General features: G+C 37.3%; 1 protein-coding gene across 6 annotated transcripts in view; it reads right to left on the bottom strand.

Annotated features, from left to right (window-relative positions):
* The window catches only part of Cdep (Chondrocyte-derived ezrin-like domain containing protein), a 262,650-nt gene that overhangs the window by 133,296 nt on the left and 110,441 nt on the right, over nucleotides 1–18,913 (bottom strand). For all 6 annotated transcript variants that reach the window (XM_068371013.1, XM_068371014.1, XM_068371015.1 and 3 more), the window contains one exon: nucleotides 5,805–5,965. In XM_068371013.1, coding sequence (XP_068227114.1) covers nucleotides 5,805–5,965 — 161 coding nt within the window. The remainder of the gene's footprint in view (nucleotides 1–5,804; nucleotides 5,966–18,913) is intronic.

The following is an 18,913-nucleotide window of genomic DNA, read 5'->3' as shown; positions in this document are numbered from 1 at the left end:
GGCGATCAGCATTGAGGTTAATATTAGAATTCCTCTGGTTCACGTTGTCACTATGACGGACCTTTGTTTGTACCGGGGATGGTTACCGGAGATCCGGTACAGTCGGAGATCACTCAGACCACGGGTGGCCAATCTTTTGTTTTACCTGTAAAGGGAAGGATTTAAAAAAAAAAAAAAAAAAAAATTATTTATGAACATAACTATGCCTATATTTATGCATGTATTTAATTCTAACTATGTATAAATATGGATAAATATCCATACAACATCGTGTTCAAATAGAATTAAATTAATTATGCCTATATTTATGCATATTCAATCCTAACTGTCTAAATATGGCTAAATATCCATACAACATAGTGTTCAAATAGAAATACATTAATTATGCCTATATTTATGCATAGTCAATTCTAACTATGTCTAGATATGGATAAATATCCATACAACATAGTGTTCATATAGAAATAAATTTCCACCCAGTGGCGAATGCGCCAACAGTGACACATTTCATGAATACAAGTGTCGCACTATACCCCAGAAGATAATACATTAAATAACTTGTCTTTAAAATTGCTTTTTAAGAGTTATACAGCTGATCCCAGCCTGTGAATAGGATCGCTAACCAAAAGTTCAAGGAACATCCAGACTTATGTCCCCTTTGTGTTACAGAAGGTTCGCCTGCATGGTTCCCATCAGGATGATGATGATTCTCTCTGGCCTGCAAGAGAGGCTCTCCACCCTTGGGTATCGAAGTTGGGAAGGAATGCTCCATCTAGAGGTCCCTATCTCCTCGGAGTGTCCTCTCTAAGGTTGGACAACGACCCCATGGACGGGCAGGTATGTGGGGATGAGTTTTGAGCCTTCAGATTTGCAATTACCTACGTCACCGACCTAGGACCATTAAAGGGTCCTAATGTTCATGTTACCCTGCATAAACTGTGACGGCTAAAAGCAACACATTCTAAGGAAATCCAAGGGGCTATGACGCAGCTCTAAGGTATGGTGGTGTGTCAGTGCCGTTCAGGAACTCGGATATAGGTGGTACCATAAATCTGGAGGGCATAGACGTCCTCCCTCTGGGGGACCTAGATTTTACTCCCAGGTACTAGAATTCCCATTCAACGGATTCGTTCGATTGAAAGAGATTGCCTTGGTTAGCTTAGACAAGGTACCGAAGGTAACGGTATTATTTCCTAAAGGGCAGGCCCGATCTGTCTGGACCAGGATGTTGTCAGCCTGGGGGGTACGATAATTCCAGGCTCTGCCCTTCCAGTTCGACCTACACGTTTGTTGGTCTGATCGGGTCAGTTGTGGGAAGTACGTTCTGTCTGAGACCTCTATCAGACAGGAATCGATAGTCGGTTTCCCACTCGTCATCACAGCCTTCCTCTGGTTCGACGCTTTTGTATCTGACCCCCCATCATCAGGTGGTCTACCTCACTGATTCCCCAGGTACACAGCCCAACTCCGTTGGGATGTTTTGCCTGCATGCAGCCCTAGATCCGAACCCTCAGGCTCCTTTCATGGACACCAGAGAGGAAGCTACAGGAGTAGAAGACAGTCCCGACATCAAGGCGGACCTAGGAAAAAGGGGGCTCGGAGAAGGGAAGGACCTAGATTCACTCCCTCACAACGCGGTGGTCCCGGTAGAGGGAAGACTTTACCACTTTCGTGACCATTGGACTCGGTCTGTGGGATCATAGCATAGTCTCTAACGGTTTGAGATGAAAATGGCCTCAAGGTCCTCCTCCTCCGCCAGTGACCTTCTCCCAGAAATCCACTCCCGTCCTGAAAGAGTACACCACAGGGTTACTCAAGAAAAAGCAATCAAACGACTATCTCTTAGGTACGGACCTTACTTCCCCGTGGGACCGTCACCACCTCTGTCGATCTTACCGACCGCTATTAGCTTGCGCCTATAGCTCGAAACTTCTCTTCTTATCTGGGTTTCCACCTAAGCAGGAAAGCCTTTGTGTTCAAGACATGCCCTTCGGCCTCAACATTGATCCCAGGATATTCACGAAACTGGGAGAGGCAGTGTTAGAACAACTCAGGAACCAAGAGATACAGATCATTGCTTATCTGGCCGGTTGGCTCATTTGGGCCCGGCCGGCCATAGAAGGCAACAGAGCTACGAAGGAATTACTTCGATCGCTCGACAACCTGTGATTTCGGGTCAATCTCCATAAGTCTCGCCTGCGACCATCAGGCCACTTAGAATGGTTAGCCATTCAGTGGGACCTTTCGAAGCACACGTTGTCTCTCCCTTCCAAAAGTAAGAGGAATAGGTTCCAAGATCAAGAATTTCTCAAGCACAAACAGGTGTCCAAAGAGCCTAGAAAGTATCCTCGGCCTTTCCCAATTCACTTCAGTAACAGATCTCCTAATAAAAGCCAAACTCAAGACATCAATCGATTTTGGAGAAAGAGAGCTACAGTACCTATAAGAAGACAAGGTCTCGAAGATCCCCTCTGTCGGGAAAATGAGACTACGCCCATGGTCCGAACCGAAGAACCTCTCCAAAGCGGTTCCTCTACAATTCCCACCTCCACAAGTGACATTCCATTCAGCCGTGTCTCTAAGTGGATGGGAGGATTTCTCCGAACATCAGATGTTTCAGGTTCTTGGTCACTAGCCATGAAACAGTCCCATATCAATGTTCTCGAAGCCATGGCAGTGTTCTTGACCCTGAAGAGAGAGACTCCTCCGAGGTCGACCCACATCAGAGTAGTGTCAGACAGCACAGACGAGGTACACTACGGAAACAGGGGAGGATCCAAGTCACCCAACCTGAATCAGATCCTGGTCACTTTCTTCGCCTGGGCAACAGAAAAGAACTGGTTCCTGTCAGCACCTCACCTAGCGGGAGGCCAGGATGTGAGAACGGGCTCACTATCCAGGACGAGTTCCCTGGAGTCAGAATTTCACTCCGGTGGATACTCAGGTTCGTTCCAGGCATCCAGGTAGATCTATTCACATCTCAGATCAATCACAAACTTCCTTGTTATGTGACCCCAATCCTGGACCCTCGGGCTCATACCATGGACGCATTACCCCGGGATTGGAACCTTTAGAGGAAGATTTCCCTATCTCTCCCAGTGAATCTTCTAAAAACTTTAACACCGACTGCGCTCCTTCCGGGGCGCAGTGGCTTTAGTACCACCTCACTGCCCAAGAACAGTTGGTTTCCTCTCCTCCTCGAGTGGAAACTCCGTCCCATCCGGATCCCGTTCCTCAAACTGACCCGAGTATTCCAAACTCACTGTGTCAGATTACTCAAGGATGTCCAAAACCCTAACTTTGTGGACTACAGGAAGTTGGCAGCTCGTAGAGACGCGAACATTGAACCGGAAAACGATTTCTTCATCGAATCAGACAAAAGGGACTCGACAATTCGCCAATATGATTCGGCCGTTAACCCCCAAAATAGGTGGTCCCCTTGGAAAGTTATTCCTCTTCTCCAAGAAACTTCTCTATGTCCGGTCACCACTCTCAGGGCCTTTTTAGCCACGACTGCTACCCGATCGTCTGGCCCCTTGTTTATCAGAGAACAAGGAGGTACCATTCCCATACGTGGTATTAGGCTATAGATCCTATACTTCGTTTAACAAGCCAATCCGGGATCATTTCCCCCACAAGATGGACTTTGATGACCTTATAAAGTTCACGGGTTGGGAATCTCCTATGGTCTTCAAACGCCACTATCTAATGAACTTACAGGCTCTTAAATACCCAACAGTTGCAGCTGGGAGCCTTATCTCTCCCCAGTGATCTTTTGTTCTTCCTTTCATCCATCTCTTTTCTTCTCCCTCCTACCCGCCACTCGCACCACGACGCCGCTTCCTTGGTGGTTCGTTAGCCCTAAGTTTATTACATATTAGGTTATGTTTGTAACTATTATTGATTACCGTTGTTATAGGGTTGGGATATTCTTAGCCATGTCAGTTTTGTAGCATGTTTCCTCTGATACTCGGAGGCTTCCCTGTTATCATGTTTGTTTACCTTAATTATTTATGATTTTCTTTACATGGTGTTGTTTCTCTCCCCTCATTAAATTAGTTATTGTTGGGCTTGGAAGGCATTCTCTGGTACATTTTCACCCGGCGCCACAGATCGACCCAGAAAAGGGATTTTGACGAAGGAAAAATCTATTTCTGGGGAGAGACCTGTGGCGCCCGGTGAAACCCTTCCCCCTTTATTTTACACGATCCCACCCTTTCCTTTCCAAGCCGTCATGACCATTACAGAAGGATGTTGTTCAGATGGCGCTCGCGTCGTGGCGTGGGTGGTGCGGCGATGGGGGTGTGTCTAGGGCCGTTGTATCGGCCCATCCCTTTGACGAAGGAATTAACTAAATGGAAGACAACCTGTGAATAGTGGATTTCACGCGCCTTTGCTTTATACACGACACCCAAAAGGTGCTCGCGCGAGGGTTGTAACCTCAGCATTCCATGCTTTTATCTTTCTCTGGTATAATTGGAAGGTTTTATCAGAAAAGACATACAAGAAGGACTTTTCACCCGGCGCCACAGGTCTCTCCCCAGAAATAGATTTTTCCTTCGTCAAAATCCCTTTTATGAGCATAGACTGTGACCAATTTGCCTTTATTCAGAGCTAAATTATTTAAAGACCAAGAGTCAGTTGACATTTCTTTCTACAAATGGTTGTGAGTATTTCATGTGAAAATAGTGGTCTTTGTTCAGTAAAAGATAAGTATATTTTCAACAAACTATGGACATTGCAGGTAGTACCCCTTTTTGATTACTGGCTATTAGTCCTCCATCCAAAAGGCAGTATCATTTCTTGTTGAAGGTATGGGCACAAAAACTCCCCAAGTTTGAATAAAAATTTTATTTAAGCCTTGAAGATTAAGATTATAAATATCAGGAGTAAACCTACAGCTCTTGAATGTTGCAGAAAGGTTTCTTTTGAAAGAATTTCATAGATTCAGTAACGTATCAGTTTAATGTTTGATGGACATTATCTTGAAGAATCTTGACTTTTCTATGGAGATTATTGGCCTATAGGCCCTATAGTGGCTGCTGGTTGCAGTCTTTTAACCCTTTTGCGTTGAATCAAGTTACAGATTATTTTTTTCAATATTTCAAATAGACAGAAAACAATCTGTAGTCCAAAGTTTGTTTTGAAACAATTCACATTAAAATCTAGAACTACTGAGTCTAGACTTTTAATCATGTTATAAACTTTAATTTTTTAGTCGACCTATCTCCCCCTTCTTTGGCGTCCCCTCTCGTTCAGAATGTGGGAATCAGCAACATGAAAATTGGAAGAGGTTCATAAAAATCAACAGAATTTAAATCATAAAATATGTTATTTCTATACTCACCTAATGTTCATATACATGCCACCTGCCTCCCCACTGTCCTATGATGTCAAGGAAAAAGGAATACTTTCGACTTTGAAACTGAAGAATAGGACACTGTCAGTGTGCTACTTACATTAACTGCTAAATTGTTTTATTACTTGGGGGCATGTATCTTTTCTAAGGAAGGAAAATGGGAAAATTCTTGATAAATTTTTAGGTAAGGTGTTGATTAACCAAGCTTCTGCAGAAGTAATATAAACATCAGGTAAGTATACTGTAGAAATAAAAAAGATTACTATTAAAATTGGGTTTCTCTGTTCACTAACTCATTTTATAAAACAAATACTACTTGATAGCTTCACTTCCTAAAAACAAGCTACGTAATTTATGGTTTTTCAATCTAAAGAATCATGTAGATAAAAATATGTACAGCAATACATTAATAGTTTTATGTCATTTAACTATGAAATGGACTTACCTAAATGAAGATCCTCTTGATAAAACCCTTGTTTTGTGGCGAGGTACTTTCTTAACTTGAGAGCAACGGAAAAATCCATGATGTTCTACACATTTCTTCCAGAAGTTTTTGCACTCATTTCGACTATCAAAGAAGAACTCTACTATATCCTTATAATACCCCTGCAAAGGCATAATTAGAGGTTAAAGACAATATTTCATACCAATTTACTGCATGTTATTAGTAAAAAAAAAAAATAAAAAACATGAAATGAACTTGCAATGCAGCTTAAACTTGGAAAAACATACAAATATACTGTACTGATTACTTCAATATCTAAATCCCAATTCTGTACTGTTAACAATAAAGAACAAAATAATTGCTCAAAATACAGCTGGATGAAACATTTTAACTCTAATTTTGATGTCTATTTATGCAGTCCATAAGTTTGTGATAGCTAGGAATGTACATCATGTTCTGCTGGTAAGGGTAATATCTCAGATGACATATATAATCCAATATTTCATTAAATTTAGGCCTAAACAATCAATATAGTATATATAGACCTGGATATTTTTCGGTAGAGAACTATTTAGTAGTCAAAATACTCTCAACAATAGTCTGCATCAGAATAAAATAAAGAATAATAAATCTAAAAGTAAATACAAGAAAATTCCTAACAGCTTCTGGAGGACTTCATATGCAAGTATTACTGAGTAAGTGCTTAGTTAAATCTCGCACAGCTCCCAAGCATGAAATTACATCGATCAATACGTCATAATGCCAACATTACAGCAAGAGTCAGGCAAACAACCCCTATAATGCAAATGCATTTTTACATCTTAGTGTTAATAAAAAGCCAAGAACTCAAAATTTTACAAGGAATCTAACCATCGTATTAGGTGATTATCATTACAAATCCTGCAGCTCTTCAAGGAACTAGACTCCCCATATATATAGTACTGAATTCACCTTCAAAATTCAGACTTGGTAACTAAAGATTTTGGGACAAGTATTCTCTCCTCACAAGACACGGTCGCTTAATTTGGATATTGTTTGCTCTCACCATGGCCTGATATATGCAACAGGAATCTAAACACTTGTTTTTTTTTTTTCAGAATGGTAAATCGGCATCAATGATCTTAGATATCAGGATGCCAGAAAACTTTCAATCAATCAATTTTTTCAGAATGGTAACTGGATATCCAATCATAGTCTTTTAAGATACAGTAGACATAAAATAAAAAAAAAAATTGAAATGGCATTAAAGTGTGATATTTTTTCAATCATACGAGTAAAAGTTGTACAGTATGAAGTAAAGAAGTCTGCATCGTTTTACATGGCAATTCTGTCAAAATATTTGGTAAGCATATTCCTTTTTGAGCATTGAACTACTGCATCAAGGGCAAAGCCAAGTTCAATGGAAATTGAATATTCATTTATTTGACTAAATAGAGTTATAATCCTTAGAAAATTAGTAGATCAGATTTGAATAATTATTATGATCAAAGAACTGTCACTCAAGAGTTTGTTTCAGCTGAAATTTATTACAATTTTACCATAAATGAAACCCTTTCTGACAACTCAGCCACAAATGCTGTACTGGGTTACCCTCTTAATTTTCCCTCTTTGGTTAAGAAGACTGGTTTGCACAACCACCTCCTCAGATACTCCAACAAAAAAAAGGCCACAGATCTGTAAGTAACTATCGCTGAGCCAGAGATATTATGCTGTTTATAGATACCATGAACTGTTTTATCACTACTTGAATCATGGCAAACAGTGGAACAGTGTATGGATCCAGATTTGACCAGTTGTAACAAGGCCTCCACTTTCTATACTAAAGGATCTCAAGTTGGTAAAAGAAAACTTTTATTTAGAGAATTTGGAAATAAAATTTGTCAAAGATAATAAGAGCTTATCAAGCTCATTTCAACCAAAACCCCAATAAGCTATTTAAAGGCTAGAGTGACATTACTCTCCTCATCTCCATTTTTATCAACTAGCCTAGTTTCCTCAAGATTTTCCCTTAAACTAAATTTCATGTTAGTTCCCTTTTAAGTTTAGAAATTCTAATCTGGTCAACAAACACAGGAACATACTTTTCCACAAGAGGAACGGTACAGCCTTTGTATTCCTCACAAAGATTGCCTTAATCACAATATTGCTGTCAGCATGAAAGACAGAGAATGAGGACCATAATAAACTATAACTCCTGTGAACATTCTACAAAGGAATTACTAACAAATCCAGATAAGATATCCCTTACAATCCCTAATAAATTAAATAACACTTATACAAAGCTTTCACAATCTGGAGGAGGTAAACAGTGTTGACTTATCAAGCACCAGCCGATGACAAGATCGAATGACAGGCCATGTATGGCATACCCCCACCAAGGGTACGGTATTGCCATTAAACCTCTAGATTGTCTTGGGCCTTGGGGTAAATGACAATATAAGCCAAGCTTCGAGAGAAAAGCATTTCGAAAAACATGGAAGATTCATAGTACTAAGTTTTATCATTTTTTTTTTATTTTCATGCAAGAGCTGGATTTAACATGCAAAGTAAAAGCCTTCTCCCCCTCACCATTTTGATACATGAAAGCCGTATCCATAGAATGATATAGGGAGTTGGGAGTGCTAGATATCCAGACATATCAATTAGGTGATAAAAGTGGCTGCTTTACACTTGGTAGAGGTTATCAAATTAGTAGAGATTACACAAAATGTTCTCTAGCCTCGTAACTACTGTACTATATAACCTTCTACATCTTTGGGTAAGAGTTCCCCATTTTAAGGTATTGAATACTGTAGTCAAGTACTGTATACAATTACCTCTTAATCCCTTCCTCACCTTCAAAAGGCTTGTTAGCTACAAAAACTGATGACCAGAGGATGCCCTATAAAATGTTAGAATAATGTATACCTCATCCTCATATTTCCATACTGCTACTGGTTTACCTTGAAATTTCAAATCCATATCAACTGACCTCACCCAGATGATATGGAAAGTCTGGTAGAATTGAATTTTAATTCCTTGATGGGGCTTGAGATGAAGTTTTTTACTATATTAGTTACCAGGAATTTCCTGTTGTTATCAACTTCATGTTACTGCCTGTATTGCTGTTAAAATTTCACCGTCCTAACTTATTCATTGATTAATACTTCAGCTTATAATTCTACTTATTTCCAATGACAAAATCCTATTCTACAACTTATTTTCATTAGTAAAAATATGTTACATATAGTGTACTATTATCATTATTCATCAAAAGAGAATCAATACTATATGGAGTAAAATATCATAATTAATCTTTTACGCAAGTTACGGAAGAATAAAATATACAAAGTAAGATTGATTGATTTCAAGTTTTCTTGCATCCTGACATTGAAGGTCATTGATACTAATCTGAAGTAGGAAAAGATAAAAATCTTTGTAGGGTAATGTAAGAAATAAATAAAGATTCCAGTTACAGTAGTTATAAGAAGAGACTCCAAATAGAGACCAAATTCTATCAAAACTCACATAAAGATGAGTCAATGAAGAACACAATTAAGTTTGAGGAGAGGCAAAGTGTCAGCAGACCTTGTGGAATATAAATGCAATGCAAATGAGTGAGAGATGCCTTAAACTCGAGAGCCTGCCTCCTCTGCGGAATTAACTAGCACCTGAATCATTTTGGAAATTTAAGCTTGGTGACAACTAAGACTAGTGAGCAGTTCATAAAAACAATACTATTATTTCTTCAAAATAAAAATTCAATATTCAAAAGATACTGCTGATAAAGTTTATTTTTTTTAAGAACTATTAGGTATAAAAATTACGAATTCCTTTCATCCAGCTGATTTTAGCACTGACTAACATTATATCTAACAAAATACACTCATTATCAAAACCTTGGAAAAATATAAAAAAGATTAGTAAAAGCTACAAATAGTAAAACTTGCACATGAAATATAAGAATCACAGTTATGCCCAGGACGATGCTGATTCCATAGTCACTGATCCACTAACTTGCGATCAAATGTGGGGAAAAATAAATCAAGCCCCAATGATCTATGGAGAAAAACATTGAGCAGTAGTCATTAGACGTCCTTTACAAAGAGGGTATGCATGCACATATCCATTTCCAATGTGAATTGTCCCTTTATCTCTATCTCCCACATGCCAAGCGCCCTTACCAAATTCTGCCTTTCTTTTGACTCACATCGTGTGCACAACACTGTTATGCATGTGAAACCCAACAAACATGAAAATCTCCAGCTACAACGGATGTAAATATTTTTAATGAACACTAGTATAAAAAGTACAGTATCTATGATAAAAAAATTTTGAAAACCAATATAAGATTCATTATTACAACAGAATATTTAAAGAACACAATTTGATAGTTCACAGTCTTTAATATAAGGACAACTAATGAACTAACTAGTCAAAAATTAGTTGATGACTGTTGAATTTACAAAACAGTAATACAGTTAAAGGCTAAGCTTCCTCTAATACTTGATTAGATTTAGTTAATGAACAAACCTTTGAAAGCAGTTATAAAAATCATGCACACACTTTCAATATATTGAATAGAGATACATAAAAAAAACTAGCTGATTTTTTATTTTACTTCTGAAACTTTGTAAGATCTGTACTGTACTTGAAAACCTTACAAAATTCAGCGGATGAACAACACTGTATAAATGATTCACAAATACAAAACAGCTGGGCAAAACACTAAAATAAAAGAAATTAAAATCAAGATAAATGATCAGGATTTCAAGGATGAAACATTTAAGCTGCATTTCAAGTAAAAAGATTACTTTATATAAACATGAGTAAAACATTAATAATTTCACGAAAATTACACTAAGCATGCCAGTACCCTGCAAAGTTAATAATTAGATACATTTGAAAATGAAAGCTACCAACACACCTCAGGCCATCGTACTCCATAAGGCAGCTAAAGAGAAATATGGGAGTTATTACAAATCTTGAGTAACTACAATCAGCAAAAGATATTAGAATAATGTTAAACCATCCCTTCCATTAGCTGATGCCTCTCTTACATTCATGTTATGCTTCAATGAAGGTTGGGTAACTATAGGGTGCTGTTTTGGTATGTGATCTCATTTATGGCGTGATCTCAGAAATTATTTTTTTGCTTTAGTATGCTATCTCAATACTTCTAATGGGTAAAAAAAACAAGAATAATAAAAAACCTACTGGTTCTTTCTTTGCTGTGAGCTCGCTTCGCTAGCGAAAAAATAAAAACATCAAGCTCCGTATGTACTGGCAAGCATTAATGTAGAGCTGCGCACGCTAACATCAATGATTATTATTGCTTAGACAATTCTTCCCGGTATATATCTTTTAGAAAATCTAATGGTTCTTGCTTCGCCGTGAAGTGAAGTAAGATCGCTACTATCAGGTGTGATCGCATACCAAAGCAAAGGCCAGACTTTGAGATTGCATACCAAAACAGCACCAACTATAGTGCTGTATTCATAATTTTCTTTAATTATAAAAACAGCCCTCTTAGGTCTCTATTTACCAAGAGACAAGAATTTCAACATCAAATATTAATATACGTCATTATTACTTTCTGTCCCAAAGATAAAAGTAGTTATCTTTTTTTTGGGGGGGGGGGAAATGCCTTAGTGATGGAGAGACAGAAATTGAATGTGTTTGAGATGAAGTGTCTAAGGAGTATGGCTGGTATATCTCGAGTAGATAGGGTTAGGAACGAAGTAGTGAGGGTGAGAACGGGTGTAAGAAATGAGTTAGTAGCTAGAGTGGATATGAATGTGTTGAGGTGGTTTGGCCATGTTGAGAGAATGGAAAATAGCTGTCTTCTAAAGAAGGTGATGAATGCAAGAGTTGATGGGAGAAGTACAAGAGAAAGGCCAAGGTTTGGGTGGATGGATGTAGTGAAGATAGCTCTGGGTGATAGGAGGATAGATGTGAGAGAGGCAAGAGAGCGTGCTAGAAATAAGAATGAATGGCGAGCGATTGTAAAGTAGTTCCTGTAGGCCCTGCTGCTTCCTCCGGTGCCTTGGATGACCGTGGAGATAGCAGCAGTAGGGGGATTCAGCGTTATGAAGCTTCATCTGAGGTGGATAACGGGGGAGGGTGGGCTGTGGCACCCAAGCAGTACCAGCCGAACTCGGTTGAGTCCCTTGTTAGGCTGGGAGGAACGTAGATAGGAGAGGTCCCCTTTCCTGTTTCATTTGTTAGATGTCGGCGACCCCCCAAAATTGGGGAAGTGCCTTGGTATATGTATGTATGTATGTAGCGCCTTAGCCACCTCTTTAAACTTAACCATTTTCTCTTCAGTGAAATGTTCTGAATAAAAAGATTATTTTATTGACTATGATGCTCACAGGTTTCTTTACTGGAAACCTTTTATGGAATACTGTATTCAGCATTATATGATCTTGGATCTTAATTGTTAGTATGGAGTACTTACTTATTTCTGTTTAATATTTGTATAAGACACAACACTGTATACTGTACTGTACAAACAACAAGTTTCAAGGTCAAGACTTGATCTTGCTTAAATACAAAAAACTGATTATGGCTCTCACTTATATCTTAACTTTGAATCTTCTCTTATGCTGTAGATATACCCAAAAACCCTGTGCACTTTGTCTACAAGGGCCATAATATCATTGCAAAGATAAAACAATTCTTGAGGAATGTTATTATTTGTTAAGTCTGTAGTTGATTCTTTTTATAGAGAAAGGTAAAAATGAATTTCTAATAATAAAATAAATTATTTCTATACTCAACTGAGGTTTACATGGCTTCCTACCCAAAGCTTACTATTAGTCAATGTCAGTCCTATAATCTAAAATTTGTTTTTCTCACCATAAAAGTCTTAACCACCTAGAATTGTATATGAGACTATATGGCAGTGTATGGCAATGATCGAGGCTTGGAATGCCATTTTCAGTTTAACTTGTCGGTAGTAACCTGGTTACATGTTTATCTTTCTTGTTCCATGACTCCAGATTTATAGTTTTTGTTACAAGTGATAGTTAGCTGTGGCTTAATTGGGGAGGACTTATCCTGACTTTGATATGCATTCATGTTTTTCTTGTTCAAAGGGCTGTTGCTATATGATAGAAATTCTCACTCCCTTTGTGTGTGGTGACATGAACAAAAATAGGTTTTAGATCAAAGATACTCTGAATATGAGAACTTAACAGTCCCTTTCATATAAAAATTTATATGGCTTATGTCTGAACGAGTTTGTGAGTGCGATTCTAAACAAAATAAAAGCATCTTTCCATTCAGAGGAGCACCCAAAGAAGAGTAGGCTTGTGGATTTAGGTTTTGATGGGGAGGTTACTGTTCAGACTACTACAGGACTCTCACAAGTTCATGGTGATATGCTTAATACTCTATTTACCCTAATTATTGAAACGTTTGCTATGTTCACGCAGTCGGTCCTAAAGAACGAAGCCATTCTTGCAGCACGCTAGATAATATTATCTACGGCAACAAAAGATACCCACAAAAATTTACAATGCAACCATGGAGGAGATAGAGAAGCTCTTTTTCACAAAGACTTGAAACAAAGAAAGGAAGCAGGAGAACACATCTATCTGTACAACCAAGACAAAATCTTTGACAAAGTTCAAAGGTTTCAAGGATTGCATAGGTGAGCCAAATTATGATGGGGGAAGGGGGACTGCTGTAAGCCATGTCTGGTAGTATGGAGTCATCTTTTATATTTGCTTCTTAAGAAAATCAGTTGAGGCTGCAAGTGTGAATTAGATTGTCAACAACATTTTAAAATGAAAATGTATTTCTATACCTATTTCTGAAGAGAAAAATCTATCAAGTTAATGTGCTAACTTGATCGCCTAGAAATTAAAAGAAAATTCACCCTGCCCTCCATTAAATTAGCTGCCAAAACTCACTAGCTAATGAGAGGAGAATGATAGCTAGGACAGTGTTGGATGGCTTATACCTAGAAGGGTAAACAACACTTCATATCTACGTGGACCTGAACACTACAGGCAAGTTATCAACTCAAAAGTGGGAGGAGAGTGGGTTGGATAAATATGGAAATAACAGATTTTAATTAAAAAATCAAGTTTATTTCTATGAATTTTAGCTCTGAATGAATCAAGCTGAATAGAAGACTTCCTAAGTGGTGGGGAGGTGATTAACACAAAACAATTAAAACCATATGCTAGATATCGCAAATCATGTCAGGGACTTCATTTTATTGAAGCCATTACCCTAAACAAAATAAAATATGGAAAATACAAAGCTCAACAAAGTTCAACTCACTGTCGAGCGCTTCTTTCTTTGGTCACCACTAGACAAATCTCGCTTTTCTTTCTCTCTTTTATTTCAAGTAGTTAACCACAAATCATTGGGTTATTAGATATGATTTGAAACAGGAAGACAAACAAATAGTTTAAGAACTTGAGTTACCATAAATTAATGGAGTCATAAAAGTTGTTGTTCAAAGATATTTCACTCTAAATTGTGGGTGAAAATAGTTTTGAATCAAATCTACGTACAGTAATACAAGAGCACTAAAATATTATTACAATATGTCTCCTGTAGAAATTCCTGGCCAAAAATTAAACCCATCTTCAAATTATTGTAAGGCTCTCTTCAAATGATGATTAGCAAATACAGAATTTGTTCTCCATCGAAACCTGTAACCACTCTTTCTAAAAATAAATTCCTGGCCAAGTTGAGTGCACAATGGCTAACTGTCCATTGTCATGCACTTTAACCTTTTAAATAGTAAAGGAAGAATAGTCCAACGAGTAATGAGCATGAAAAATTGAATCCTTTTAACAAATTCCACAGAACAATTTCAGGACAGTAATCATAATTTTGCCAGTTCTATCCAACCACACCTTAAATGCTCTAATTGGAAATATATATCAATCCTTGAGAGTTATTTACAAATATAACTGCCAAAAAGGGAAGGGTACATCTCCTAGGAAGGCTTTTCACTGTCAATTTTAGCTCAAAACTTAGGTTGGCCATGGCACCAGCCACCCATTGAGATACTACCACTAGAGAGTTGTGGCGTCTATTGACTGGCCAGACAGTACTACACTGGATCCTTATATCTAGTTACAATTCATTTTCACTTTGCTTACACATACACCGAATAGTCTGGCCTATTCTTTACATATAATCCTGTCCTCATATACCTGACAACACTGAGATTACCAAACAAATCTTCTTCACCCAAGGGGTTACTGTACTGTAATTGTTCAGTGGCCATTTCCTCTTGCTAAGGGTAGAAGAGATTCTTTAGCTATGGTAAGCAGCTCTTCTAGAAGGACACTCCAAAATCAAACCATTATTCTCTAGTTTTGGGTAGTGCCATAGCCTCTGTACCATGGTCTTCCACTGCCTTGGGTTAGAGTTCTCTTGCTTGAGGGTACACTCGGGCACATTGTTCTGTCTTGTTTCTCTTCCTCTTGTTTTGTTAAAGTTTTTATAGTTTATAGAGGACTACTGTATTTATTTTAATGTTGTTACTCTTCTTAAAATATTTTATTTTTCCCCTTTTCCTTTCCTCACTGGGCTATTTTCCCTGTTGGAGCCCTTGGACTTATAACATCCTTCTTTTCCAACTAGGGTTGTAGTTTAGCATGTAATAATAATAATAATAATAATAATAATAATGGCAAAACCAACATTCTTAGACAATGCTTCTAACATCATCATTCGCTAGCTTCCTTTTGTTGTTTCAGAAGTCCAGTAACTCATCTCGTAGAGCAACAATTCTTATCATAGCCTCACTTCCTAAGTTGAGTCAAGTGTTAATAGTCTTACTTTCAGTAAAAGTTCCAAAAGTTTGCTGTGCAGCACAGATTTGAAAACCTCTCATTGATTTTCAAATTCTTCAATTACTTTAGAGCATCCTGCTGCTAAATCTTTGCAATACAGCAACCCTAGTTGCCCTATTAAGACAACAGGACTCTGAGGCAGAAGGTCAAGTTTGTTTTGGATCATAATACCACTCCATTCGCTAAAGTAAGTCTCCTATATCTTATATTATATAGGTGGATATCATATGATTCCCTTAAATCTTGATGGGGTTTATGAAGTTTCAACTAAACTCGAGAGTTTGCATCATGTTTCGCTTAGCAGTGTGATCCGTTATAAGATCAGCCATTAGCTATTCACTCATTAACTCAAGCAGTGTAAATGTAGGTGTAAGTACATCTACTGTCATAACAAGTACTCCATGTGCATGTGCAGCATTCCCTGGATCCACTCCAGTTGTAAACAAATAGGTAAATCATTTGATTTTTGCTCAGTTCAAGCTATGATACATTAGTGAGAAAGAAAACACCTTAGAGCTAGAAAATACCTAAATACTCGAGTATGGTAAATTTTGGAGTTGACTAATTTTTTAAATTGCAGGTTTGGAAGTTTCTTAATCTTCCACTAAACTGAATGGACCGAGGTCCGCTTGTTTTTCACTAATAAAAGCACTCCTCCCTTCCAGTCAGAGTTGTAATGGTCACATATTAGCTCTAGAATTACTAGGGTGTACGTATTTATACGTATCAATTGCTCCTCCCTTTTCCATTGTCTCTTGCTTTCTCTTTCCATTGTCTCATGCTACAGAAGTAGCTACTTCTAAGAATGTTTATATCCCTCAGTTCTCAACTTTGTGGTCAATACTCAAGAATCAGAAAAAGTTATTCTGGTTCCTGTTTAGTCCTTAAGCCCTATATAATGTTGACATATACTGTACTGACTTGTATAAGACTCATCAGTTACATAATCTTGTATTAGATTTCAATTTGATTTCCAATTTTAACCCCATCATTGCGCTTCATGAATGAAAATCTTTAAATTTTCATTTTGCATGTTAGTTAACCAGAAAAGTAGCTTGTGGGTAATCAACCAGGAAGTATTTTCTAATCCCTTTCCTTAGCACATTGTGTGTGTTTATGAGTTTTAATTGGCCTTCCAGTTGAATTTGTTAGCACAGTATTCTGATCAAAACATTTCCAACTTTCAGTGTAATAAGTGTTTATTGCATCTCATGTTATTCCAGCTGAATTTCAGCACTGGGAAAGCATTGCATTCTAAATTACCGTTGTGAAAAGTACTGCATTGTAAACAGAAAGACTGACGCTAGATAGATTTTCATTAAAGCCAAGGAGAGGAAGCAGAGTTAATGATCAGATTACTTGTCTTTAGCGGAGTTGATAACGACATGACATACCAATACTCCCTGCACATCTTGTGAAGATACGGAAAATTATAGCATTACAATTCCATATATTTCTATTGAACCTCCCCTGATGTTCATATTGCCGATTCTCACACTCAAATGGAGGTAGGACACCAGTAGAAAAAAAGAGATGAGATCTACTCCTTTATGGTGTTCTCATGGGAAAATTAAAATCAAAACCCAGCCTTACTTTGATTCACTTTGAATTGCTGGTTGGAACTGACAACAGGGCATTTTTATTATTATTATTATTATTATTTGCTAAGCTACAACCCTAGCTGGAAAAGCAAAATGCTATAAGCCCAGGGGCCCCAACAGGGAAAATAGCCCAGTAAGGAAAGGAAAGAAGGAAAAATAAAATATTTTAAGAAGAGTAACATTAAAATAAATATTTCCTATATAAACTATGAAAACTTCAACAAAACAAGAGGAAGAGAAATTAAATAGAATAGTGTGCCTGATTGTACCCTCAAGCAAGAGACCTTAATAGTAATAGACCCTACCAAAGTGGTAAAAATAGAAAATAGTTATTAATATATTTAACCATAGCCTTATCCTTCATACCAAAGGAGGAACCGTCTCTCACAACTACAAAATTTTCATACCCAGCTTGTCAGCGTTTTGTTTCCCGTAAAGAATAAACATTTAATAATGTGATTTTGTTACCAACATTTTATAGACAATGTATGTCATGTAACCACTATATTTTGGTTAAGTGATGCACGGGATGTTTCCCTCCATGTCAGGTGTCCCAGATATACTACAGTATTCAGAAATTAGTGTCATCCCTACAACGTCTGACCCTGCACTAGTAAATTGGGCCAAAGTTCACCCCAGATTGAATGAGGAGGCAACTTTCAGAATATTTAACAGGGAGCATGTCTGTAGGTCACCTCCCATCCTAGAGACTTAGCTTGTTGTTCATAATCTTAATGAGAAGGCTATAATTGAGAAGAGTGTCTATGAAAAAATATCTTAAATCAGATCACTAATGGATTCAAAAATTTGCAAAATAACATACTTATGTTGTCACTAAAGAAATATAACTTATACTGTACTGTAATTACTTTGAGTTCTCCAAAACAATGACTTACTATGAATAATCCTATATCAATAACAAATAACTACAGAGCAAGTCCTACATTAATAAAAAATCAACACTTATTTCACTTAATATTTCTTATTTCTGCAAAGCTTACAAATAAGTAGTGTACCACTGACTTAATAAAGATAAAAGTTAGTAACTGTTATCACTGAAATTTATAGGGAAAGCATTTCTTTCTAGAATAAATTAATCATACAAGCCAAGCCCAAAGATATATAATCAGGACACTTTAATAAGACCAAGATCATCGTTTACCATGGATTATGAAAAAAAAAGAAAAAAAAAAACAAAGGAAGGAAGAACATCAGTCTGGTACTAATGGAATGCTGTAAATAACTTTTTTTTTATTAATGCCTGCTGTGTAAGGACACCACAAAAAGGATAGGCACTTATAAATATGGGGATGGGACACAAGATATTATGAGAAACCTCTAACAATTAATATACAAAGGAACATGAAAATGAAAAAAGAAAAAAAAAAAACAGCAAATTCAATTCTACCATACCTATTTGGATTTTGGATGTCTTTCTATCTTCCTAATGCCCAACTTCAATAAAAATTGAAAGCTAGAAAGACTTACTCATGGGGATACAACAAAACAATGAAAAACAAAATTACAGCTCACGATTTACAGAAATGCTATATAAAACATTAAAGTATTTGTGAGAAAGATCATAAAGACGTGGTCTGCCTGAGGAACAGAAACCTACACTACAACCAGGTCAGCTCCAATTTAACAATAACAAACCGTCATAAGGCTCCTCAAATGTGTACAACAAATGTGTTTGCACATT

The sequence above is a fragment of the Palaemon carinicauda genome, chromosome 3, assembly GCF_036898095.1.
Source record: "Palaemon carinicauda isolate YSFRI2023 chromosome 3, ASM3689809v2, whole genome shotgun sequence".
NCBI lineage: Eukaryota > Metazoa > Arthropoda > Malacostraca > Decapoda > Palaemonidae > Palaemon > Palaemon carinicauda.
The sequence above is the reverse complement of the archived record's forward strand: the minus strand, read 5'-3'. Positions and strand labels throughout refer to the sequence as shown.